This window comes from Entelurus aequoreus, linkage group LG03 (assembly GCF_033978785.1).
Source record: "Entelurus aequoreus isolate RoL-2023_Sb linkage group LG03, RoL_Eaeq_v1.1, whole genome shotgun sequence".
Classification (NCBI taxonomy): Eukaryota; Metazoa; Chordata; class Actinopteri; order Syngnathiformes; family Syngnathidae; genus Entelurus; species Entelurus aequoreus.
The window spans coordinates 14,067,961-14,094,595 of record NC_084733.1 but is presented as its reverse complement, the minus strand read 5'-3'; the positions used below and the strand labels follow the sequence as shown (position 1 = coordinate 14,094,595).

At 40.1% G+C, this 26,635-nt stretch overlaps 1 protein-coding gene and 1 gene segment (V, D, J or C); one reads left to right on the top strand and one right to left on the bottom strand.

Moving 5' to 3' along the window:
* Window positions 1–22,076, bottom strand: part of LOC133646184 (receptor expression-enhancing protein 6-like) — a 30,034-nt gene extending 7,958 nt beyond the window's left edge. For 2 of the 3 annotated variants that reach the window (XM_062041300.1, XM_062041301.1), the window contains exons 1-5: window positions 21,977–22,076; window positions 21,751–21,884; window positions 13,624–13,717; window positions 7,113–7,251; window positions 2,547–2,715 (exon numbers count right to left, since the gene is read on the bottom strand). In XM_062041300.1, coding sequence (XP_061897284.1) covers window positions 2,547–2,715; window positions 7,113–7,251; window positions 13,624–13,717; window positions 21,751–21,865 — 517 coding nt within the window. In that variant the 5' untranslated portion in view covers window positions 21,866–21,884; window positions 21,977–22,076. Of the gene's footprint in view, window positions 1–2,524; window positions 2,716–7,112; window positions 7,252–13,623; window positions 13,718–21,750; window positions 21,885–21,976 lie in introns of all 3 variants that reach the window. The other variant, XM_062041302.1, reaches the window with a different exon arrangement.
* A 1,958-nt stretch (window positions 22,077–24,034) lies between these two features.
* LOC133645012 (Ig kappa chain V region 120-like) lies at window positions 24,035–24,596 on the top strand. The segment is given in 3 exon segments: window positions 24,035–24,086; window positions 24,158–24,455; window positions 24,503–24,596. Coding segments are annotated over 3 exon segments (444 nt in total).
* Window positions 24,597–26,635: the final 2,039 nt, after the last annotated feature.

The following is a 26,635-nucleotide window of genomic DNA, read 5'->3' as shown; positions in this document are numbered from 1 at the left end:
GCTAGATGTTCCCAGCAGACCCTCACAATGCATTTGTGCCTGCCAGGATTGACCGGCATCCTCCCCCACCATCGGCGCCAACTCACCACCCGGTGGTGATCGATGGAAAGCTCTGACCCTCTCTTCACCCGAGTGTCCAAAACATGAGGCTGCAAATCCGATGACACAACTACAAAGTCGATCATCACCTAGGATGTCACGGTGCCAAGTGCACATATGGTGTTCCTTATGGATAATCTGTGACAAGCCCAGAAGTCCAATAACAAAACACTCAGGTTTAGATCCGGGCGGCTGTTTCTCCCAAACACGCCTCTCCAGGTTTCACGGCCGTTGCCACTGTGAGCGTGAAGTCCCCCGGCAGAACAAGGGAATCACCTGGGGGAGCACTCTACAGTGCTTCCTCTAGGGACAGCAAAGGTCTGTGAGCTGCTCTTTATTCTATGTCTTACCTAGGATCTGTTTGTCCGGAGCATTGAAGCCCCCAGACAACATAGCTCCGAGGATCAGTGGGACGCTTTAACTCCTCTTCCACGATAAGGTGGCAGCTCGGGAGGGGAGATAAATGCAGCAATGTACAGAGCCACCCTGAAAACCAATGCTTCCCCTAAAATCTGATTGAGCTTGAGAGGTGCTTCAAATAGAAAAGGGCAAAGAGGAATGGGCGAAACGACCCAAATATAGGTGTGCCAAGCTTATGGCATCGTAGGGCTGGGCGATATATCGATATATCGCGGGTTTGTCTCCGTGCGATATAGAAAATGACTATATCGTGATATTCGAGTATACGTTCTCACGCAGTTGCTTTTAGCTGCAGGCATTACACTACAGGCTCTCCTCGCTCTTTCCTGTCTCTCCTTCTCACAGACAGCAAGCGCAGCTTCTACACACGTCACATACGTATACGCCCTCGCGCAGCAGAGAGGTAGCAGCATGGCTAACGTTAGCTGTGATGCTAGCAGTAATACGAGCGAAAGAAGGCGCGAATCTGGTAACAAATGAAGGAATAATTAATTCCCCCAAAAACAGCAGGGGGTCCATCGTCTGGCGGTGGTTTGGCTTCAAGTGGGAATTAGTCGAACAGACAACCGTAATTTGTCAAGTGTGGGGCGAAAGCGTTGCTATAAAAACTAGCATTACTGCTAATATGTAGCATCATTTGAAAAGTCACCTGCTGGAGAATGAAGAGTGCTTACTCCGCATGTCAACATCTCCGTTCGGTGCCACACGCCCACACCATCAAAATGCAGAGGCAAAGATTTCCAGATCAACACCGTATGAAAAGAAAATAGTGATTTTTTTAGTTGTGATTTCCTTCTCTACATGAAAGTTTTAAAGTAGCATATATTAATGCAGTATGAAGAAGAATGTTTTAATGTAGACACATAGAATCAACATACTGCTGTGATTATATGCATCAAGTGTTCATTCAAGGCTAAGGCAAAATATCGAGATATATATCGTGTATCGCGATATGGCCTTAAAATATTGCGATATTAAAAAAAGGCCATAATGCCCGGCCCTATGGCATCGTATTCAAAAAGACTTGAGGCTGTAATTGCTGCCAAAGGTGCATCAACAAAGGATTGAGCAAAGGGTCTGAATACTTGTTTACATGTGATGGAGTTTTTTTATTTTTCATAAAAAATTCTAAATTTGTTTTTTTCCTGTCAAGATGGGGTGCCGAGTGTACATTAATGACATATAAAACGATTTTTTATTTTATTTTAGCAACTGGCTCCAACGAAACAAAGAGTGAAACATTTAAAGGGGTCTGAATACTTTCCGTAGCCACTGTAATAACATTGTATATGGACATTTAGTTCATACATTACTAAAGAAAGTATGAATAACAATGTTGATGATTTGAATTAGATCCAAGGCAAAGATGCAGTCTTTAAGTCATGTGATCTACCGTTGTTCATTTTAAGGTAGAAAAGTAGTAAATCAGATCTTTTTTAGTTTACGTTAATGAAATACTAGTTGTATTTTTTGTATTATAATTATCTTTAATTATAGGTTAAGATTGATACACTTTATACATACATATATGACATTACTAATACCTAGTGACCATTCAGTATATTACTAAATATCTCTTAAATAACAACTCTGCAAATTCGACTGATCGTCCGTTGACTGTGGGCGAAATCAGAATTAGGTCCATCTCCAAGAGGATTAAGGCAGTGATAAATAACAATTGTACTCATACTAAATATTGTGTTGCCCACAATTTACACAATAATGGTTGTGTGTCGACACATTTTCAGTGGATAGTAAATCAACTGTACTATACAAGCAGTACAGCGACTACTCCGTGTTCTAGCCAGCGTTCTACAATATTGTGTCTGGAGAAGATACAGTATGAAGAAATGGTTGCTGAAATGATAGGTGTGTATTTTTGCGAAATGGTTAATTTGAAAAGTGAATGTGAGGTATGCATGTCGAGTTCAGCATGCAGGAGGAGAAAGGCTGCTGCTGCTGCATGCCAGAGAGTATCCAAGTATATAAATGTGGTGGTACTTGCATGTGCACTGTTGGTATCTCACCCTCCTTTCTGACGCTTTCTGACACGCTCGTGGCCGTGGCGGTGAGGTCGCTCACCACGCTGTCCATGGCTTCCTGGTGTTTCAGGAAAAAGGGGCGGATGACACGCATGTACAAGATGTCGGAGCCGTTCCACGTCACCGGAGACATGCACCAGATGAGGAATGCGCACTGAGGGGAGAGAGAGATGACGTTTACGAAAAAATTCAGATCTTTTGGCAAAGACTACAGCCTTCACAATATGATTCGGAGGTCAACCAGGTTCCCAGAATTGATTGGCCCAGACTAGGGTTGCGCGATATGTACAATATGAATTTATCCGACAACAGTTTTTAATACTATTGTTATATTGTGATGATGCATGTTGATACACATACTGGCTGTGTCCCGTGAACAAACGCGACCTCAGCGCAATGTGCCGTCATTGCTAACGACTAACGCCCCTCCACAGTGCAGATGCTTCTAAGTCAGCAATCCTCACCTATTTGGTGGCAAATAAACTATGTTTCTTACAGGTATAATTATCACTGGAGGCCTAACACGCTACACTACACACTTTTAGAAGGTTATGCTAACCGCATGGGAATGTAAACAAAAGGTGTGAATGTGAACAAAAGGTAAGTGTATCAATCAAAATATACACAGTAATGATACCAAGTGTTAACATGTTTCTCCATGTACTAGGTTAACGCATGTGCAGTGTGTGGGCGGGAAGAGGGGATCGAGTGTTTCCGGTTTTACCTCTGTGCGTCACTTGATTAAAAGTTGTAAACCAGAATAGACGTCGTGTTTATTCACCCGCATTTAACATTGGTAGCAGAGGATGGTTGAGGATGGCTGCTAACTATAAAATACCGCCGAGGTTTGACGAGTCCAAGCCATACGAGTGCTGGAAAAATGAAGTTAACATTTGGACGCGGGTTACAGAACTCGATAAGAAAAAGCAAGCACTGGCTGTGGCTTTGGGACTTGAAGGAAGAGCCAGAGAAATCGCAATGGAGATATCTGCGGAGGAGTTGGACAATGACAAAGGTATGACGGCATTATTTGCAAAACTGGATGATGTTTTCCTGAAAGAGGAAAAGGACCGCACATACTAAGCGTACACATACTTCGACCGCATCACCAAAAATAGTTCTGTTTCAATGGTGGACTACATTATTGACTTTGAACAGCGCTACAACCGGATGAAAAGGTACAATATGACACTCCCTGATGCGGTGTTAGCCTTTAAACTTCTTGACACAGCCTGCCTCGATGAGAAAGACAGGCAGCTAGCACTGACGGCTAACACGGAGCTAAGCTTCTCGTCAATGAAGTCAGCTCTCAAACGGATATTTGGAGGTAAAACAACGGGCTCGTCAAGCGAGATACAACTGAACCAGGACACAGCTTTCCTCACAGAACAGCCACAATGGAGAGGAAGACTGAACACACCGTTTCAACGTGGACAACAAAGATCGGTGACGCCGTTACCGGGTACAAACCCACTGGATAAGAACGGTTAACGATCACGTTGTGCCGTGTGTCAAAGCACATGCCACTGGGCGAAGGACTGCCCGCACGAGAAACACTCGATCTCCTCTTCCCGCCCACAAACACTGCGCATGCGTTAACCCAGTATATGGAGAAACATGTTAACAATCTCCCTATCTTTTATAAATAAAAATAATTAAATAGCACATGTTTCTTGAGAACACCAAGTACAGTCTCCCTATATAGTCGATACTACAGTGGTTAGAGTATTTTATGTATTATCAAAAAGCCTGTTGTTTTTGTTAGTTTACAAACTAAGGAAATTAGTCCCTGGACACAGGAGGACTTTAAGGGCAAAAACCATAGGATTTATATCAATGTGAATAAAAGAAAGTCATTTAAATATTATTTGTTATTATTACACTGTCATCTTGTGTTTGAGTCTGATTATAATTGTGATTTAAAATGTGATCATTCAATGATGTTGAAAATTTCAAGTAACAGCACTGGTATGACCAATACTGCCCCGTAACTATTTGGTGTTGGTTCATTACCCAAGTTTGTAGTTTCGGTCAAAAGTGTAAAGTATCCAAACAACATAAGAGTAAGTGACTATTACATTTTTACTACCCTTGTCAACGTTAACGTGTTAACGCATGTGGTTAATAAAAAAAAATGATGTAAGTTAAAGTTAAAGTACCAAAGATTGTCACATACACACTAGGTGTGGCGAAATTATTCTCTGCATTTGACCCATCACCCTTGATCACCCCCTGGGAGGTGAGGGTAGTAGTGGGCAGCAGCGGTGGCCGCGCCCGGGAATCATTTTTGGTGATTTAACCCCCAATTCCAACCCTTGATGCTGAGTGCCAAGCAGGGAGGTAATGGGTCCTATTTTTATAGTCTTTGGTATGACTCGCCCGGGGTTTGAACTCACAACCTAATGAATGAAGATTAATCACGGTTTGTTTTGACCGTCGGAAGGTGGCGTGTATTTCACACGCTTACTTGCTTATGGTAGTCCATCGTATCCGATGATGACTTCCACTTCTTCTCATACTTGCAAGTATTTCATATATATATATATAAATACTTGACTTTCAGTGAATTCTAGCTATATATATATATATATATATATATATATATATATATATATATATATATATATATATATATATATATATATATATATATATATATATAAAAGAAATACTTGAATTTTAGTGTTCATTTATTTACACATATACACACACACACACACAACACTCATCTACTCATTGTTGTACTTGAAAGTACAATGCTTTGTTAAGGGTTGAATTGTCCATCCTCTTTCTATTCTCTGTCACTATTTTTCTAACCATGCTGAACACCCTCTCTGATGATGCATTGCTGTGTGGCACGCACAAAAGTGCTTTCATCAAATGCACGAGAGTGTGGAATCTTCCATCTCTCCCTAGCATGGCCCAAAACCAGTCAATCCTTGCTTCCTGGTGAAGATCTTCCCTGGCAAGCAATTGGTACTCCAGTACTTGTACCCGGAGGCTGGTCAGGTCCAATCGCAGCTGCGGCAGACTTTTTTTTTTTTGGGGCGTGGCCTCCAGCTCCGGCTGAATACCGGGAGTTTGTCGGGAGAAAATCTCTGTTGGGAGGTTGTAGGGAGAGGCGCTGAATATCGGGATTCTCCCGCTAAAAACGGGAGGGTTGGCAAGTATGCTTCTTCTATTGGTGAGTTTTGAGGTGACTAAAAAGTCCAATACGAGAGCCACATGGTCTATTGCAATGGGGGCATATGAAGTTAGTGTTTGTTGTGGTCTTGGCTGCAGGGCCCATCTTCCTCCTCTGGCGTTTCTCTTCCCTCGCTGCGCTTCGCTCCTCTTCAAAATGTTGAAGGCCTGCATGGCAGAGTTGCCTCCAGAGAGGGCGATCTGAGGCAGAGCTTTCCAGCTGTGTGTGCTGTATTCCACACCTCTTGAGAGTTATTTTCAGTTGGTCCTTGTATCTCCGCTTTTGGCCTCCTGCAGATCTCTGGCCATGATGAAGTTGTCCATACAGCAGTTGTCGCGGAATGCTATCAACTGACATTCTGATGGTGTGGCCGGCCCATCGCAGTTGGTATTGGAGAAAAGTGGCCTCCATGCTCTTGGTACCAGTTTTACTCAGGACTTCCGTGTGTGGCACACGATCACGCCATGTCAGCCCAAGGATCCGCTGGAGACACTTGATGTGAAAGTTCTCCAGCTGTTGGATGTGGCGGCGATACAGGGTCCAAGCTTCACAGCCATATAATAGTGTGGAGACACAGATGGCTTGGTAGACTGCCACCTTGGTACGTATGCTGAGGTCTTTGTTCACATACACCCTCTTACGCAGTCTACCAAATGAGGCTGAGGCAGACCTGATCCGATTTTGAACATCATTGTCCATGCTGCAGTTTTCGGAGAGGATTCTCCCAAGATATTTGAAGTCTGGGACTATTGCTAGGGGCTTGTCATTGCACACGCAGTGATCACGCCACACGCTAGCGTATTGATAGCGGTGTGCTCTGCGCCCTTCAAATAGAACTCCGAAGGAACTTTAGATAAAACTGAGGTAATTAATTAGAATTGCAGCGACAAACTTTATCACAGCACACGTCAAGCTAGAATCATGTTACAACAGTAAGTAACCAGATATTAACAGTAAATTAGCAGGTAGACTAATAAGTTTTAAGAAAATAATGCAACCGCAATGATACTACATGTCAGCAGCCAAATTAAGACTCTTTGTAACCTAGTTCGACAGTGTTCTCTTGTCATTTACATAGCAAATAATATATTGTGCTATATATCGGTATTGCAGGAGTCTGTAATATATATCGCAATATAGATTTTAGGCCATATCACCCGAGCATTTTGCTTCTATTACTATAATCAACAATTGCCACTTGCTCTCCCAAGTTGACATTAGATGTAGTGTCCAGAAGAGGGAGCTGTCTACCCACCCAACAACATGACCGCTTCAATACAAGGGGAAGGTTTGACTTCTGAATCAATGAGAAACATGGCCCACAAGTCCTACTAATAAAAAAGGAAAGCATAAATATATAAAGATACCTTTCCAGCATAGTAAAAGGGGAACCAGAAGAGGAAGATGTCAGAGAAGGCTTCTACAATGCTGAAGAGTCCATACACAACCCAGTAGGTGAGCCACTGCGTGTCATCCTCCTTCACTGTGCTCTCAATGGCTTTGATACTGTTAAACAAGACACACGTCAACATTTAGAAAACATATAAAAAAGACGGGCAAGCGGTAGAAAATGGATGGATGGATAAAATAAAAGCTGCGCAGTTCTGTTGTTGCATCATCTGAATGTGTTAAAATATTGACCTGCTGATGGCGGTGTTACGCGACAAGCTGAGGGGACGTTTAAATAAATCATCCTGAGAGCTTATGAACGCGTCCGACTAATTACACGATAATCCACCCGAGTGGTGATTAACCTCGGTGATGAGCAAAGTCATTAGGATTCATGGAGGCAGCGAGGTGATTTATGTCATTTCATCACTGGGATATGCTCACTGCAAATATTATGGCCTGCAGCAACAGTAAGAGCACAGACGTTACTTGTGATACGTAATCATTTAACGAAGGCTGCATTCCATTCAGATGAGCCTGTTCCGTGTACAGGATGCACAATAATAAAACACCTTTATTTGCATAATGTGGTGAAAGTTCAGCACAATCACACACTGTACTTCCTCACACTAGGGATGATGTTTGATAAGAAATTATCGAGATCGAGCCTTATCGATTCTCTTATCGAGTCCAGATAGGTTGTTGTATATGGAAAAAAAACACACAATATTTGGTTTAACAAAAGCTCACTTTTATTATATAAGAAAAAAATAAAATCTAATAAATAAATAAATATTGACTGTTACCCCCCTAAAAAAATAAAATAAAATAAATAAATATTGACTGTTGCTACCCAAAGTATATTAAGTGGGATTTTTCAGAAAAACAAATGTATACAGTAACACAAAAACAACCTGTCTCTGTGATCACTATAGGTGTATAAATAATAATATAGTTTTAAATAAAATCAGTCCTTTGGGCACAAAACTGAAAGTAATTCAGCTCTCCAAAAAGTGCACTTCTGCTGCTATTTGACATAACTGTTTGTTATGATGCTTTGACATTTTTGCACTTTATTTCTTTATTGAAAGAAAATTCTATGAATAGAAAAGTTGTTTGCAAATGTGGTTCCAATGCTAAAAAATGAAAAGTTAAAGCTAAAAAAAGAAATACACTTTACTGAGTTAACATTATTTCTTTATAGGGGGAAAGATGTGATGTTATGAGCTAGGGAATATAACAACTACACTACCCAGCATGCAACGGGAGTGACGAGCATGCGCGGTAGCCCCGAAAAGTGTTGTTGCATGTCGCCACCCGGCAGCTAAGAATGAGGTTATGAGCACGCTGTGAAAGTAAACGTCAAGAACTCAGCCAACACACCTCGTCTGCATTATTTATAATTAGACAGACAACACATATACAGTGTGATTTTGTTTTGTTTACAAGGAAAGAAAAACAAAAGTTAAAAAAGGGAGATGTCATATATGTATGTGCTGCGGTTGCTTTAAGAACGTTGCGACAGCTGCCGTAAAGGAGGTGCATTGCTAGCCTGGTTGCTATGTTTCCGGTTGGTCGTAAAAGTGTTCGTCATGTGTTTGTACCCTGCTCAAATCTCTCAGTAAAGTTATTCATTGGATTATACCTTTTGTTTTGAACTTTATTACACCTTGGAGCGCTTTTTCCGGTCCATTGTTTTTCCTGCTTTCGCTATCTGCGCCTAATGACTGAGTTACGTGACTTCATTTCTTGTGATGTCCCACGGGGCATTTCTGGTCGGGACGGGATTCGTTCCCAGGGATTCGAATAAAGAACCAACTCTTTTTCTTTACTACAGTGGTCTCGATAACGGGTACCGGTTCTCAAAAAGGGATTCGAGTCCGAGGACTCAGTTCTTTTCTTATCGAACAACCGGGAAAATCGGTTTCGAGTATCATCCCTACCTCATACTGTACTGTAGTGGGCATTTATTTGTTCAACTGCAAAGAAAAGACAGACATCTATGAGGAGACATTTATTTGTAAAAATGTTTTTTTAATCATACTAAAGTTGTCCTTCGCCGCGTCACACTTCAATGTTTGCAGATTCACTCCATGGCAGATTTCTTTAAAGCATATTCTTTGTATTTTGGGCCTAAATTAAGCATTTTCAAGCATACAAATGGCTAAATGTAATAAAAATATCGAAAATACACAGGGGATGGAATCAAAAACCGGTTCTTGTTCCGAACCAGTTCCCAGTGTATCAATGCCTTGGAATTGCTTGCCAATTTTTAAAAACAATTCTCTTAACAATGCCGTCCTTACACAACGTCAGGGGCCCGGGCAGAACTAACGCTCTGAGGTTTACTACATTTTACACGAAAAAATTACAACCGCGCTACTTGTAATACATATTTCATCAAGAGGACATACGAGCAATACGCTGAAACATTTGAACATACAGCATGCCGGCTACTCCGGCTTCCTCCCACCTCCAAAGACCTGGGGATAGGTTGATTGGCAACACTAAATTGGCCCTAGTGTGTGAATGTGAGTGTGAATGTTGTCTGTCTATCTGTGTTGGCCCTGCGATGAGGTGGCGATTTGTCCAGGGTGCACCGTGCCTATCGCCCGAATGCAGCTGATAGGCTCCACCGGTATAAAATGGATGGATGGATGGATGGAGAGACAGAGACTACGTTTACACTGCTGGCCAAAGTGGCCCAAATCAGATTTTTTCCAGGTGACTGTTTACACTGAAAGTAAAATGTGATTTTTATCAGACTCCAGTGTAAACGCACACAGGCCCCACTGTGGCCCCAATAAGGCCTCGACGTCACTTGCATTCGCACTTCGATAAAGTGAAAACAAAGGAAGTTGACCAGGAGGAAGTCACTACTACAAAATAAAATAAAAGTCGTGACACCTTAAAAATTTGTGTTTCTGTACATGAAAAGTAATATCATGTATGAATGGATGTATGTATATAGTGTAATATATTTGGGAGGGTTGTAATCTTTTTATGGCTGTTAAGTAGAAGAGACACAGACATCAGCGTGGATGTAAGGGAGCTTTATTTTTCAACTCACATGTAAGCAAATGCGCCACAGCGTCAATTTCGGTCTTTCGACAATCGCCATTTCTTTTGAATCAAAATATATATTCATATATTACATTTAACCTATTATTTGCGCACTATTGACAAGTGATGCATCTAAAATTCAGTCTTAAATGGAAACCGAGTGTTGTGATGAAATATCCATTTCCGCTGGCGACTGCGTTTTTCTGGCGCACACGAGTGACGTAGCTTGCCCAAAGCTGACGAAAAAAAATCACATAGGTCACATACAGGTCTGATTGCGTTTTGACTGAAGTCACATTTGATAAGATCCGATTCCAATCGGACTTAGGACTACCTCCTGATGTTGCCTGAATCTGATGCCAAGAGATCAGATTTGAAGCACATTGAAGCGTTTATACTGGAAAAAAAAATTCTAGGGCTGCAACTAACGATTAATTTGATTAATCTGTTGATTATTACTTCGATTAATAATCGGATAAAAGAGACAAACTACATTTCTATCCTTTCTAGTATTTTATAGGGGAAAAAAACAGCATACTGGCACCATACTTATTTTGATTGTTTCTCAGCTGTTTGTACATGTTGCAGTTTATAAATAAAGGTTTATAAAAAAAATTTAAAAAAATTAAATTGCCTCTGCGCATGCGCATAGCATAGATCCAACGAATCGATGACTAAATTAATCGCCAACTATTTTTATAATCGATTTAATCGATTAGTTGTTGCAGCCCTAAAAAATTCAGATCTGTGTCACATGAGGGCAAAACAATCCAATTTGGTGTGCAGTGAAAACGGGAACAGATTCTGACTGGCTCCGAGGTGGGCAGTAATCGCTCTAGTTCATGTCTGCCGCGAACTTCTCCTTTCACTGCGGCAGGGAAGAGTACACGCAGGGCAGACAAGTAGCAACCATGGTGACAACTTAAACTTCTCGTAGACATGCTCTTGTCTCACTCATTTGCTCCTCTTCTGTTTCATCGTCGCAAGCTCAGGAATTTGCATGCACGTTGCGCGGCTCATTAATATGAGAAGCCGAAATCGAAATTAAAAATTGTATTAATTGTCCAGCCCTGGTATCGCTGAAATTTGTCTGCTGTCACTTCCCTTATATCTTTATGATGTTCTGTGTTTTTTTTTTTTTTTTTTAATGGAGGGTAGTAGCAGGTCAAACTACTGCTCATTTAATCTGAAAATATTTGAGTCCACCTAATTTGTCAGGTAAACCTACAGTAGATTGAACCTTAAGAGATGTTGGTTGCACGTTATTTTTATATTAATATTGTATTATTTCAATGTTGAAAACAACAGCAAAAGTAGCAGGTAAATCTACTGTTAAAATGTTGGTTAATGTAGTTTTATTGAACATTGCTTGAATGTTGAAAATGAGAGCAGAAAATGTATCCTGACTTGTCAATTCAACCTAAAGTGTTTGTTGCACTTTATTCAAATACGATGTGAATGCATTGGCCATGGATTGTTTACTTGCTTGTTTGAATCCATAATTCATTGATACCTGATTTGCTTACCGTATTTTTCGGACTATAAATCGCAGTTTTTTTTCATAGTTTGGCCGGGGGTGCGACTTATACTCAGGAGCGACTTATGTGTGAAATTATTAACACATTACCGTAAAATATCAAATAATATTATTTAGCTCATTCACGTAAGAGACTAGACGTATAAGATTTCATGGGATTTAGCGATTAGGAGTGATAGATTGTTTGGTAAACGTATAGCATGTTCTATATGTTATAGTTATTTGAATGACTCTTACCATAATATGTTACATTAACATACCAGGCACGTTCTCAGTTGGTTATTTATGCATCATATAACGTACACTTATTCAGCCTGTTGTTCACTATTCTTTATTTATTCTAAATTGCCTTTCAAATGTCTATTCTTGGTGTTGGGTTTTATCAAATAAATTTCCCCAAAAAATGAGACTTATACTCCAGTGCGACTTATGTTTTTTTCTTTCTTTGTTATGCATTTTCGGCCGGTGCGACTTATACTGCGGAGCGACTTATACTCCGAAAAATATGGTACAAAAAATGTCATTATTATAGGAAACTTTACCTGCAGTGTCCAATATTCAGTGTTTATTTCACACTGACTGAATTTTTTTGCTAAAAGTTACTGAATCGATTTTAACTCACTGATTCGTTTCGGATTGTATCGTTAAAAAAAAAAATAGTGTCCCTGAATCCCTGAATTGTATCGGCAACCACAACTTCTGAATCAAATCGTTACAACAAATCATTACACCCCTGCTTAGCAGTTCTTCTCACTAGTTTGTCGCGTCTAGCGAGGTGATGTCCATTTATTCTGCGAATGCGAGCTTCCGGTCTCGCCTGCTCAGACCGAAACAAAGATTGTGGATGACTGACAAGAGGCTTCACTCTGTTCATTTAATTCAACTGTCAAATAAATGTACTTGAAGAGAAATACACACAGACATAGGAATTTATCGATGCGGGCAAAGTTATCAAGTTAATTTTAATTTATCGTTCCAATAATTGACTATCGGCCCAGGCCTACAAATGTATGAATTTTTTTTAAACATCCCTGGACATTGTATTTAATGCTTTTCAATGCCATTCAAATTTAAAATATATTTTATGACTTACTGGTACTGCTTTTTAATGACATGAATCAAATTTTTTGATGTACATTTAAAAAATAGCTGATTATGATAATTGTGCTGTCCAGTTGTTACATCTTGTTTTCCTTTTAGTCTCATTTGCAAGTATAACTTATTTAATGCTTTTCAATGCCATTCAAATTTGAAAGGTATTTTATGACTTTTAATGCTTTTTTAATGATTTGAATCTAATTTTTTGATGTACATTTAAAAATTAGCTGATTATGCTAACTGTGCTGTCCAGTTGTTACATCTTGTTTTCCTTTTAGTCTCATTTGCAAGTATTACAAAGTAGTGTGCATTGCAGTCGTGTATAGACTTTGGTGTGTTGCCAAGATAGGAAGTAACTACTGCTATGAAGTTAAAAGTGTGTCTCATCTTATGTTGTCTTTATATGTACTTGCACACCAGTTGTTTGAAGTTGTAGTTTTATATGATCAAATTTGGAGGTATGGAAATCACCATGTAAGATTGCTAATGCAAATCAGTAGCACGTATACGGCAAAGCCAATGTGAATTAGTATGGAGCTAGTGCATTTTAGAAAATGAACAATAAGATCCGATAGCTCAGTTACAGCTCAGGTTATTCTATTCTGTGTTATATGTTGCACGATTGCACCAAGTAAAATTCCTAATTTGTGAACCCGTTCTCAAACAATGGCAATAAAAACTATTCTGATTCTGATTCTGAAAAGTAGATTTTTTTTTTTTTTTATTCGGTGGAGGAGGGGGGCACTATTTCACAAAACACAGTGTGTAACTTGCTTGATGTTGATACATACGAAAAATACGCTGGGTAGACAAAACCGATGAGGTTGCAGAGCAGCGAGGCCCCGTACCCGAACAGGAGAAAGAGTCCGACAATGCAGAGGGCACCTGTGAAGAAAAGCAGGATGTCAGGGCGGCACAGTATCAGGATGAGGAGGGACATGAAGCCCAGTGCAAACAAAGCCGTCTGTGGGTGAAGTTTTAATTGAAGACGCCCGGTCATGCGACACTTCGGTAAACAAAACAATCCCCAAATTTCAAGTAGCACGTTTTAACTTGGAGCTGCTGACAAAGTGACTTCATGAAGCTGCTGCCGGATTGTAAAGCATTTGACTAATCAAATGTCTGCAGAAAGACAAAAAAAAATGTCATCGAACTAGAGGTGGGGAAAATGATCGATTCTTCGATGCATCACAATTAAAACATGGACGATTCTTGAATCCATGGACCAATGTCCATGTATGTTAAATAAAGTAATACGGACGGTTGTAAAATACGGCATTAATACTAATGTTATCTAAACCTTAGTTCTAGGTTCGGTTCTAACTAAGGGAGAACAATTTGCTAACATTCTTTAAATGTTATGTGTTGGCTGCGTTGGTGCAGACACACACTGAGGAGGTAGGATGAGAGGACAAGCTATGCTAACTGCGCCGCTAAGCTAGCTTGAATGTGAAGTAGTAAAACAAGAAAATAATACATTTTTTGTACATTACAACAGAAGGTTAATAAAAACCATGTTAGAGCAGAAAGTACCCAGCTACGAAGAGGACATCAGCAAGTAGATTAATAAATTAGAAGAGACTAAAATATCCATATAGTGTGGCCACCAGCCAGCAACACTTTTAGCCATTGATATGAACGAGTAGATAGACGACGCACGTCTTTGAGCCGCATGTTTATGGCAACTGGGGTGTCTGACATTCTGTGGTTTTAGAAGGCAAAAACATTAAATCAAGGACGCCTCCTCGCCAGTTAGGACAGTTATTTTTTCACTTTGCAGTTTACTTAAGTTCTCAAACATCTGGTCTTCATTATTAAAAAAAAAAAATACTAGATACGTGAGAAATAAAATTCAGTTTCAAGAGCTCTGTTGTGGATAAGCTGGGCTCTGAGGTCAAAGAGTTAAGAACCCCTGAAGTATATCATATATCACCTATATAGTGCAACCCTACATGAGATAATGTTGCACACTGATATACGCGTATGAGGCATACGTGCTTGACAGGCAGGAAAGCCAATCAAAGCAAACATTTTCTTCAATCTGTTCGACAAAGTTTAACATGTAACTGTGACAATTAAACATTTGTCAAGCCGCCACCTCATCGCACGGCCAAAAACAGACCGCATCTGTTCAAGCTTGTTAAAAACATTACTTTTATTGCTACTTTTTTGTTATGTATCCATATTAATAATAATGTAACTAGAGATGTCTGATAATGGCTTTTTTGCCGATATCCGATATTCCGATATTGTCCAACTCTTAATTACCGATTCCGATATCAACCGATACCGATATATACAGTCGTGGAATTAACATATTATTATGCCTAATTTTGTTGTGATGCCCCGCTGGATGCATTAAACAATGTAACAAGGTTTTCCAAAATAAATCAACTCAAGTTATGGAAAAAAATGCCAACATGGCACTGCCATATTTATTATTGAAGTCACAAAGTGCATAATTTTTTTTAACATGCCTCAAAACAGCAGCTTGGAATTTGGGACATGCTCTCCCTGAGCATGAGGAGGTTGAGGTAGGCGGGGGGGTTGAGTTGGGGGTGGTGGTGGTAGAGATTCTTGTTTGGTGTGGGTTCACAGTGTGGCGCATATTTGTAACAGTGTTAAAGTAGTTTGTACGGTCACCCTCAGTGTGACCTGTATGGCTGTTGACCAAGTATGCCTTGCATTCACTTGTGTGTGAAAAGCCGTAGATATTATGTGATTGGGCCGGCACGCAAAAGCAGTGCCTTTAAGGTTTATTGGCGCTCTGTACTTCTCCCTACGTCCGTGTACACAGCGGCGTTATAAAAATTCATACATTTTACTTTTTGAAACAGATACCGATAATTTCCGATATTACATTTTAAAACATTTATCGGCCGATAATATCGGCAGTCCGATATTATCGGACATCTCTAAATGTAACTATTTAATTGTATGTATCTCTCATAATGAGGGCTTTTCTCAGCATTTTTTAGGTGAGATTCAACAAAAGACCTAATTATTTGTAATCGCTTTTTTATTTTTTTTAATAATCGCTTGACAGCACTAGGAATGCAACAACTAGAGACTGCCACATAATTTGGTCAAGTGTACACCACCATTAATTCCACTGTGACAAAGTCCGAAGCAGAGTTGCAAACGCTGCGTCATTCTACTTCACGATCATAAGCACTAGCTCCCTCCACCAGACCAGAAGCCGAAGAAGAAGAACCGGTTGATGTGCAAGACAGAACAGAAGCTGATGTTGCACATGGCAAACATTTGCCTATGGAAAATTAACAGTGAAACAACCGCTATGTAATCATACATCTCCGGGGCGCAGACGGATGCAAAGTCCAGCTACATTTCTGCATTGAGTCAAGTCACCCGCCTGCATGCATGGCGTCCAAAGTATCAAATTGAGTTGGTGGCCTTAGAAACACCGCAGGACATTTCTGGAAGCAGGAAGAATGTGACGTAATTTGAACTGCTGCGCAGTAGTTTCGAGACGCCTCATTTACATAAAAGGTGCATCGTTCCTTTGCACGTGTTCCGCAGTGGAACCAAGGGGACGTTTAGGACGAGTTTCACTTTCACAGACCAAAGTTGTCGGTCACCAACAATCTCCGTTCACACGCACCTGCAGCAATGACTATATATGCAGCATTACACACATGTCCGGCCAGTAGTGCACATGTACACAGCATCTGCTTGGTATAAACGACTTACCATTTCTTGATTATTTCTCAAATTTGAGTTCTAGGAATGGGTATCATTTAGAATTTAACTGATACTAGCTAGTACCAAATCTGTACATTAAAACGGTGCCGCTGCCTAAACAAATGGGACAAATGCAAATTTTTTGTAAAAAAATAAATGTTTTCACTATCGAATTTCGTGACACTCAAGTTGACCAGAGTAGTATTTTAACCCTTGTGTAATGTTCATATTGTTGTTACTCAGCCAGCGTTTGTGGGTCTGATGGACCCATTGCATTTTGTGGCTTTTAATGCCTCACAATCAAACACTTTTATCTTATTATTTATTTACCTTATCCCAATAAACATCTGTTCAGTATTTTAACATAAAAGTGTTTGATTGTGAGGCACTAAAAGCCACAAAATGCAACGGGTCCATCAGGCCCACAAACGCTGGCTGAGTAACAACAATATGAACGTTGCACTGAAAATTTCTCTGCCAGTTTCTGCATCCCACAGGGATTCTTCTTTTGTGTTTCTGCACCTGTGGTTCCCACACAAGGTTGCAACACTGTTTGTCAACACTGTCTGCTCTCATTTTCTCGCACATTTGACCCTCTGATGTTCTGTGTACCTACACTCTGTCCTCCTCCTGTCTAGGCCTGCTGTGTGTGTGTGTGTGTGTGTGTGTGTGTGTGTGTGTGTGTGTGTGTGTGTGTGTGTGTGTGTGTGTGTGTGTGTGTGTGTGTGTGTGTGTGTGTGTGTGCGTGTGTGTGTGTGTGTGGTACACAGAACATCAATTTCCACACTTCTATTAGCCCCGGGTTCAGTGGACCCGAACATCTTATATGTAATAAAAATGTGTGTGGGGAGTGTTTGGTGTGTGGTCATTAAATATGTATTCTGATATATGTTCTTCACAGAAAATGAGCCAATGTCAGTGAGTCTCAGTTTGAAAAATTAATTAATTGTATCATTTTTCTTTTAATAAAAAATTAAAACGGGTCCCACAGACCCGAACACAACAAGGTTGTAGGAGGGGTATGCCTCCTACAACCCATGGAAACACCTTAATCTGTGTTTGGTTTTTGAAAAGTCGGGACGAACACACCTTATGAGATTGGTAAACCAGATCTCTCGAGGGGGTGTGTGCGGCCGGAGAGGACCCTTTGTATGGGGCATGCGCCAGTCTGGAATCAACATATGGAACCCTCAAGTTGCTGGTATGGCCACACCGCCCCATCATTAATGTGATTAATCACAAAAAACATTGCATAAATCATGAACACACTTAGATTAATCATGCAATTAATTTTGACCGTAAAAGGTATTTTACATTAACCACTATACGATCAGTGATCGGATCAATGCATACGTCAGTACAAAAGTGAGTAAGGGGCATCCGACTGGTGTGCTTGCTGGCAAATTTCACTCCAAAGTACAGCCTGAAAGAACTTTAGATAAATCTGTTCCCAAGTTTTGTGAAAATAAATGACCTGCATTCAAGTAAAACTATCCTGAATGACATTCTGACATTAAAATTGCAGTGGCGTAAGAAATATTTGGGTATTTTCTTAAGCAAATTTTAATTATGCAAGCGAGTAATCGCCTGGGATTAATCATTATTAATCCAAATTCTAAAATGTGAATAATCGGATCTAAAAAAAAAATAATAATTTGACAGCCCTAATCAAAACACAAACCATAAGCGCCTGCCGGTGGAATCCGGTTCAAGCAGTCTATCTGCATGCTGTGAGGGTTAATATTTTGCCGTGCGTGTAAAAATACCCCCGGGAGCAGCTGGCAGTGGCCTGGGTTATTAATGGCAGTTCAATACGCACAAATAAGTAGAGTATGTGCTTAGATCCAAGTACCACCGCTTGCAAAGTGCGTCTTCGGTTTGGAATGCGCGTCTTGTACTTGTAGGTGTACTTGTGAGGGTTCCTGGTTCGAGTCAAGCTTCTGCTATCCCAGTCACTGCTGTTGTGTCCTTGGGCAAGACACTTCACCCACACCTTGCTCCCAGTGCCCCCCACACTCAATGTAAATGTAGCATATGTTTAGATAGCGGGTACCTCAATGTAAAAGCACTTTGAGTCAATAGAGAAAAGCGCTACATTTATATAGTTCACTTCATTAAATATTAGCAAAATAACATTGATTGAATTTTCATCATGTATTCGAATTTTTAAAAAACTAATCTTTGGTGTTTGTGCATGCCACCTGTCCACTTACTACAGTTTAAGAATGTTAACTTTGTCAAAAATAATTATGTAATGTAGTGTATTACCGTCGCCAATATTTTGGTACCAAAATGTATTTTGATACTTTTCGGTAATTTTTCATAAATAAAAAGGGACCAAAAAATTGCATTATTGGCTGTATTTTAACAAAAAATCTTACGGTACATTAAATATATGTTTATTATTGCAAGTTTGTCCTTAAATAAAATAGTGAACATACAAAACAACTTGTCTTTTAGTAGTAAGTAAGCAAACAAAGACTCCTAATTTAGCTGCTGACGTATGCAGTAACATATTGTGTCATTTTCCATTCTATTATTTTGTCAACATCATTAAGGACAAGTGGTAGAAAATTAATTATTAATCCACTTGTTTATTTACTGTTAATATATGCTTACTTTCTCTTTTAACATGTTCTATCTACACTTCTGCTAAAATGTAATAATCACTTAGTCTTCTCTTGTTTGATACTTTACATTAGTTTTGGCTGATACCACAAATTTGTGTCTCAATCCGATACCAAGTCGTTATAGGATCATACATTGGTCATATTCAAAGTCCTCATGTGTCCAGGGACATATTTCCTGAGTTTATAAACATAATATCCATTTTTCAAAAACGACAGAAGATTTTGTGATGCAAAAAAACATTGATGTAATCATAGCAGTATCGACTAGATACGCTCTTGTACTTGGTATCATTACAGTGGATGTTAGGTGTAGATCCATCAATTGCATTTGTTTACATTTAGGAACGACATTAGCGGTGATGCCGGTGAGCTACGGTGTGTAGTGAGGCATGTTTAGCTATTCCTCGTCCTGCAGGGATGATACTTGTAAGAAACGTACTTTATTTGTCGCCATGGAGACGAGGATTAGTGATTTAGAAGTAGCTACAACACTGCAGACTGCGGATGGACGCTAGCTAGCTAACCATGTCTTAAAGCACCTCTTCCTGAGGGCGTTTCAGAGTTATAGCTTCACCATTGTTAGTTTTTAAGCCAAAATGTGTCCGTTCTTCCTTTTCTGTCCACACCCAGTGTCTGCTTGCAAGTACTCCGTGATTGTGCGCTGCCGAACATGCTCCTCTGCTCGTAAAACCAGCAGGGTGGGGGTGGTGGTACTACACACGTACTTTATCACTATATCGATGATTAAAAGCTTTATTTAGGCACTTAAACATGCAAAATGGTTTCCTTAGCTCGTTAGTTGTGCTGATTTTAGAAATAATGTACACCTTACTGCACATGTAATACCTCACAGTGTTGCTGAACACGTTAAAATTATATGAGTGTTAGGTTTCAGTAGCACAGGCGTGCATTTGCTCTTTAATAATGTTCCCAGGGCTCTGTGTACGTGCAGGCTGGTTTTAAAGATGATATACATCTAAAGTCGATCAAAATAAACAAAATAATAATGCCACCAAGTCAGCTATTTCTGCTTTTTTCAAGCTTCTGATTGGACAAAATGTGCATGACAGTGTGTAGACAGACAGTTTTGAAACCACACTTGTGTGGATGGACCATGAATTGATTAACGTGGACCCCGACTTAAACAAGTTGAAAAACTTATTGGGGTGTTTCCATTTAGTGGTCAATTGTACGGAATATGTACTGTACTGTGCAATCTACTAATAAAAGTTTCAATCAATCAATCAATGGAGATTGTTTTAACCCCAAATATGTGTTATTGAAACTCTCCGTGTTCGTATGGACATGGCCTAAAAATAGGAATGTCCGATAATATCGGACATTCCGATATCGGAATGTCCCTAACCCTAAGTCTGTCACTAAGCACCGATAAATGCTTTAAAATTTAATATCGGAAATTATTGGTGTCGGTTTAAAAATGATTGGTATCGGTTTCAAAAAGTAACATTTATGACTTTTTAAAACGCCGCTGTGTACACGGACATAGAGAGAAGTACAGAGCCCCAAAAAACCTTAAAGGCACTTCCATCACATGATATCTACGGCTTTTCACACACACACACAAGTGTATGCAAGGCCTACTTGGTCAACAGCCATACAGGTCACACTGAGGGTGAAGGTATAAACAACTTTAACACTGTTACAAATATGCGCCACACTGTGAACCCACACCAAACAAGAATGACAAACACACTTCGGGAGAACATCCGCACCGTAACACAACATAAACACAACAGAACAAATACCCAGAACCCCTTGCAGCATTAACTCTTCCGGGACGCTACAATATAGACCCCCACCAAACCCCGCCCACCGCTGTTATCAACCAAACCCTCCTCATCCCACCCCCCGGATTGTAAATATTGTAAATAATTCAATGTATATACTCTGATGATTAACTTGTGTGATGACTGTATTATGCTGATAGTATATATTTGTACCATGAATTGATTGACGTGGACCCCGACTTAAACAAGTTTGAAAACGTATTCGGGTGTTACCATTTAGTGGTCAATTGTACAGAATATGTACTGAACTGTTCAATCTACTAATAAAAGTTTCAATCAATCAAAACCCCATTACCTTCCTGCTTGGCACTCAGCATCAAGGGTTGGAATTGGGGGTTAAATCACCAAAAATGATTGCCGGGCGCGGCCACCGCTGCCGCTCACTGCTCCCCTCACCTCCCAGGGGGTGATCAAGGGTGATGGGTCAAATGCAGAGAGTCATTTCGCCACACCTAGTGTGTGTGTGTGTGTGACAATCATTGGTACTTTAACGAATGAGGGCAAAATAACAGTTTTGAGTCAGCCATGCGTGTCTACGAAACCGGAAGTGGGGACGCTTAAAGCAACAAATTGGACAAACCGGACGTGAAAGCGAGCAAAACTTTCGCGGGACTCTCCACAACAGTGACGTCATCACAGACAGCTATATAACCTCGAGGCACACATTTTGCTAGCTAACGTTCGACAAAACCACCGACCGCCGGTCGCCTAATATAAATATGTACGTACATTTAAACGCTAACACCAAAAAGTCAGGCACGGCGTCATAGTAACGTACCCAAAGTGATATATTCTCTCTTCAGTCCCGTTTTTTGTTCAAGCGTCGCCAGCTGGTCGGTGACAAAGTTCTTCTCATGGAGCAGAGTCACAAAACGCTCCTTGAACTGACTCATTCTCGGGCTCTTCTTCAGCCTAAAAGCGACAAAAACAACCGGAAAGGCCTCAAATAACACAAATAATGTGTACAATACAGTATAAGTACGTGGTAATTATTGTTTCCTGACCTTTAATACCTAATTACCCCAAAAACGTAGAGTCCTTGAAGGAAGGCTTTGTGGTTGTGTCACTGCCGGGGGGAGGAGCTAGCTTGACGGCGGATTGCCAATCCAGGCACGGTAACGGAGGAGGAGGAGCTTATATGACGCCCGCTGGCCAATGGGAGAAGGGAGTAACGTTCACGGCGGCAGGTGAAAAAAAAACGGTCCATGGACGGCTCTTGTGTCAAAAGTGCAGCTGTTTTTACCTGTTCACTAAAAAGTCATGAAATGTATGTATTTCCAAGGTTAAAAATAATATAAAATATGCAAAACCTATGACCCATGGATTGATTGATTGATCGAAGCTTTTATTAGTAGATTGCACAGTACAGTACATATTTCGTACAATTGACCACTAAATGGTAACATCCGAATAAGTTTTTCAACTTGTTTAAGTCGGAGTCCACTTAAAAAGATTCATGATACAAATATATACTATATATACTATCATCATAATACAGTCATCACACACGATAATCATCAGAGTACAAACTCCGTTTCCATATGAGTTGGGAAATTGTGTTAGATGTAAATATAAACGGAATACAATGATTTGCAAATCATTTTCAACCCATATTCAGTTGAATATGCTACAAAGACAACATATATTTGATGTTCTAACTGATAAACATTTTTTTTTTGTGCAAATAATCAATAACTTTAGAATTTAATGCCAGCAACACGTGACAAAGAAGTTGGGAAAGGTGGCAATAAATACTGATAAAGTTGAGGAATGCTCATCAAACACTTATTTGGAACATCCCACAGGTGAACAGGCAAATTGGGAACAGGTGGCTGCCATGATTGGGTATAAAAGTAGATTCCATGAAATGCTCAGTCATTCACAAACAAGGATGGGGCGAGGGTCACCACTTTGTCAACAAATGCGTGAGCAAATTGTTGAACAGTTTGAGAAAAACCTTTCTCAACCAGCTATTGCAAGGAATTTAGGGATTTCACCATCTACGCTCCGTAATATCATCAAAGGGTTCAGAGAATCTGGAGAAATCACTGCACGTAAGCAGCTAAGCTCGTGACCTTCGATCCCTCAGGCTGTACTGCATCAACAAGCGACATCAGTGTGTAAAGGATATCACCACATGGGCTCAGGAACACTTCAGAAACCCACTGTCAGTAACTACAGTTGGTCACTACATCTGTAAGTGCAAGTTAAAACTCTCCTATGCAAGGCGAAAACCGTTGATCAACAACACCCAGAAACGCCGTCGGCTTCGCTGGGCCTGAGCTCATCTATGATGGACTGATACAAAGTGGAAAAGTGTTCTGTGGTCTGACGAGTCCACATTTCAAATTGTTTTTGGAAACTGTGGACGTCGTGTCCTCCGGACCAAAGAGGAAAAGAACCATCCGGATTGTTATAGGCCCAAAGTTGAAAAGCCAGCATCTGTGATGGTATGGGGGTGTATTAGTGCCCAAGACATGGGTAACTTACACATCTGTGAAGGCGCCATTAATGCTGAAAGGTACATACAGGTTTTGGAGCAACATGTTGCCATCCAAGCAACGTTACCATGGACGCCCCTGCTTATTTCAGCAAGACAATGCCAAGCCACGTGTTACATCAACGTGGCTTCATAGTAAAAGAGTGCGGGTACTAGACTGGCCTGCCTGTAGTCCAGACCTGTCTCCCATTGAAAATGTGAGGCGCATTATGAATACGACTCCTTTGTATTGAGGCCAAATCATGGACATTAAACAAAATAGTTAGAAAACGATATGAAGGTGAAGTTTAGCCCTCATAGGTGAAAAGACCAAGAATCATAGAACACTTTCCATAAAGCAAGTTGGAGGAGTTGTGGTGAAAGTGGAGCGTCAGTGAAGGGGTCTGAGGCAGATGTGCAACACAAACATGGACAGGAAGTGGTCCTGCCCACGCCTCCCTCTCACTTTCACAAAGACAGGTGCGCTCGGAGCTCATTTGCATGAGCGCTCCGCTTGGCCGCACCGCCACGTCTTGATAAATCTGGACTCTTTCCACGCACTGGGCTGGAAAAGTGCATCAAGATGTGGCCTGCACCAGTGCTTCTGCTCGTCCAGTCGGCTCTGCTGATTCAAGGTGAGACAAAGACTCTTTTGAGTCGTCCCTAAAGGGAAAGTGTTGATGTAATCATCGCCGTCTCCTTTCAGGATCTTCCGCCCAGGATTCTCAGATCCAGACGGACAAAATCAAGTATGTCAGTCTTGGTGGGACGGTGACCATCAGCGCCAAAGGGAACTCAAACACTGGTGCTTATCTCAGTTGGTACCAAGTGAAACCTGGACAGGTTCCTAAACTTCTGATCTATGATGCATCAAGTCGCTTTACTGGAACACCATCTCGATTCAGTGGCACACGATCTGGCTCTGACTACACTCTGACTATCAGTGGTGTTCAGGCAGAAGATGTCGCTGATTACTACTTTTTTGCCCATTTTGGAGGTGAAAGGTATACACGGTGATTGAGAGCTGTACAAAAACCTCCTTTGGTTTGAGGGAAGTGAAAGTGGAAGATGATGATGACTGGTCCACTGAACAAAGATCACCAAGCAGAACCAGCGTCAATCTGAACAAGTTGATTGGCTTGTAAGAAAAAGTTGAAATGAGGGAAGAAGAAGTCACACTAACACTCAGGGCCGGCCCGTCCCGTAAACACTTTATGCCAAACATTTCCAAGTCAAGGACCCCCAAACTGAAATAAAGATGGAGTGAGGACCCCCAACTAACACATCTTTTATAAAATTGGGTTTTATATTAATTTGGTCCTTAAAGTAGCTGTAGCTCTTACTACTAAACTTTACATAAATTAACTCCAGAACACAGAACACATGGATTAATTAATACATGAAACTGATTATTGGCTAGGATAGGCTCCAGCCCCCCGCGACCCCTAGAGGGACAAGGGGTAGAAAATGGATGAATGGATGATTATTGCTGATATTTATTTAAATACATTCACATTTGTGAAAATTATAAATATATACAATTATTTATGAAAAGTGTATATCTATAAAATAGTCTAATCCGCCAAAAATGTTACGACCCTCCCAGCCTCCGCGAACTCCTTGGTGAAGACCAATGCTCTTTGTGGTTTTTTAGGGCCACACATGATTGATAAAAAGGAATTATTAACTATAATTTAAACTATAGTTTGAAGTCCCAATCTAGAAATATGAATGTGCTTCAGCATTTGTCCTGTTTTGTTGTGATACAGTACATTTGAAAATGCATGGATAACAATAATATTCTATTTGAATTGAGCACAGTGTGTTCAAAGTCTGACACAGATATGATAGGAAAAGTGAAAAACTGGAGCACATTTTGGGGATTTTCCTGCTCCCCCCGAAAACTCTTTACTTTCATTACTTTCAGGCAATAAAGATCAATTAAAGACTTAAAATTAAGTACTTTGCACTTGATTTGTTGATTAAAGCATGAACTAAGGAGGTTTGTTTGTGTCTTTATTATGAAACTTTCTTTTTGACACAACATTTTTGTAACTGAATTTTTTTGTTTGAATTTTGTGAACTTAATTTTTTTTTTCCTGACAATTCAATTAAACTTCCATTTCGTTTAATTTCATTATTTATTTTCAACCAATCAATCAATCGATCAATCTATGTTTATTTGTATAACACATTACAACAAGCAAGCGTCTTTTCGTGTCATCCTAGCCAATTTTCGGTCCTAAATGGCTGACAAAGTGTACCAACTTGTCGGAATACATCCTCAGACTTCTTCTGTCCAGGTGAGATGCATGATTTATGATCTACAATACACTTCCAGGGAGCAGGGAAGCGAGGAAACAGCAGATCACTCCATGATGTAAACATAGTCACACACGGTAGTGATTACAGCGCTGCTATGAATGGTTCGTCTGCGTTAGCGCTCTTAATAACAATATCACTAATACTTGGTTAATATTCAAGTCACGAAATGTCAATCAAGTTTTTTTGGTGCTTTTTCAATGGTTATTTATTGTTTTTTATGCTCATAATAGTGGAGCTCTCATTGGCTCCAGTGTGAGTGGACTTTTATTTATGTTTAATTAATAACTAGAAGATTTTATTAATAATTAGAAGACATAAAATTCATAATAATTGTGAACGATAGGCAACATAAATAAAAAAGTGCAGTTCCTCTTTAAAGAAACTTCTCTATGACTTTATCTCCAGACCTCTTCTGTTTGTTTGATATTGTCATTACTGCCACAAGTGGTAGAAAAGTGTATTACAACTGAGTACCGACACGGCCCATAAGGACCACAGCTGAGAAAGAGACACTTTTGGCGGCTTAGCAAGTAGAGCTGCACATCATCAGCATGAAAGTGGAAGTGAACTTTGTGTTTGGAGATGATAAAACCTAACGAGAGCATGTAAAGTGAAAATAGAATAGGCCCAAGGTTCTTTTGTCACAGTTACACATTTTGGGGGGGAAACAAACGTCCACTGCAGAGGACGCTGGCTCTCATGAGGATATGAGTTTCACTTTAGGAATTGAATTACTGACATGATATTTGTCAAAGAAATTATAGATTGATTTAGTCTTTTAAAAAGAAAAACCCCTTTTGGCTTCTATGTGTTTTAATTTGATATTTTAAACATTTTCAGAATTTTTGATTACATTTTT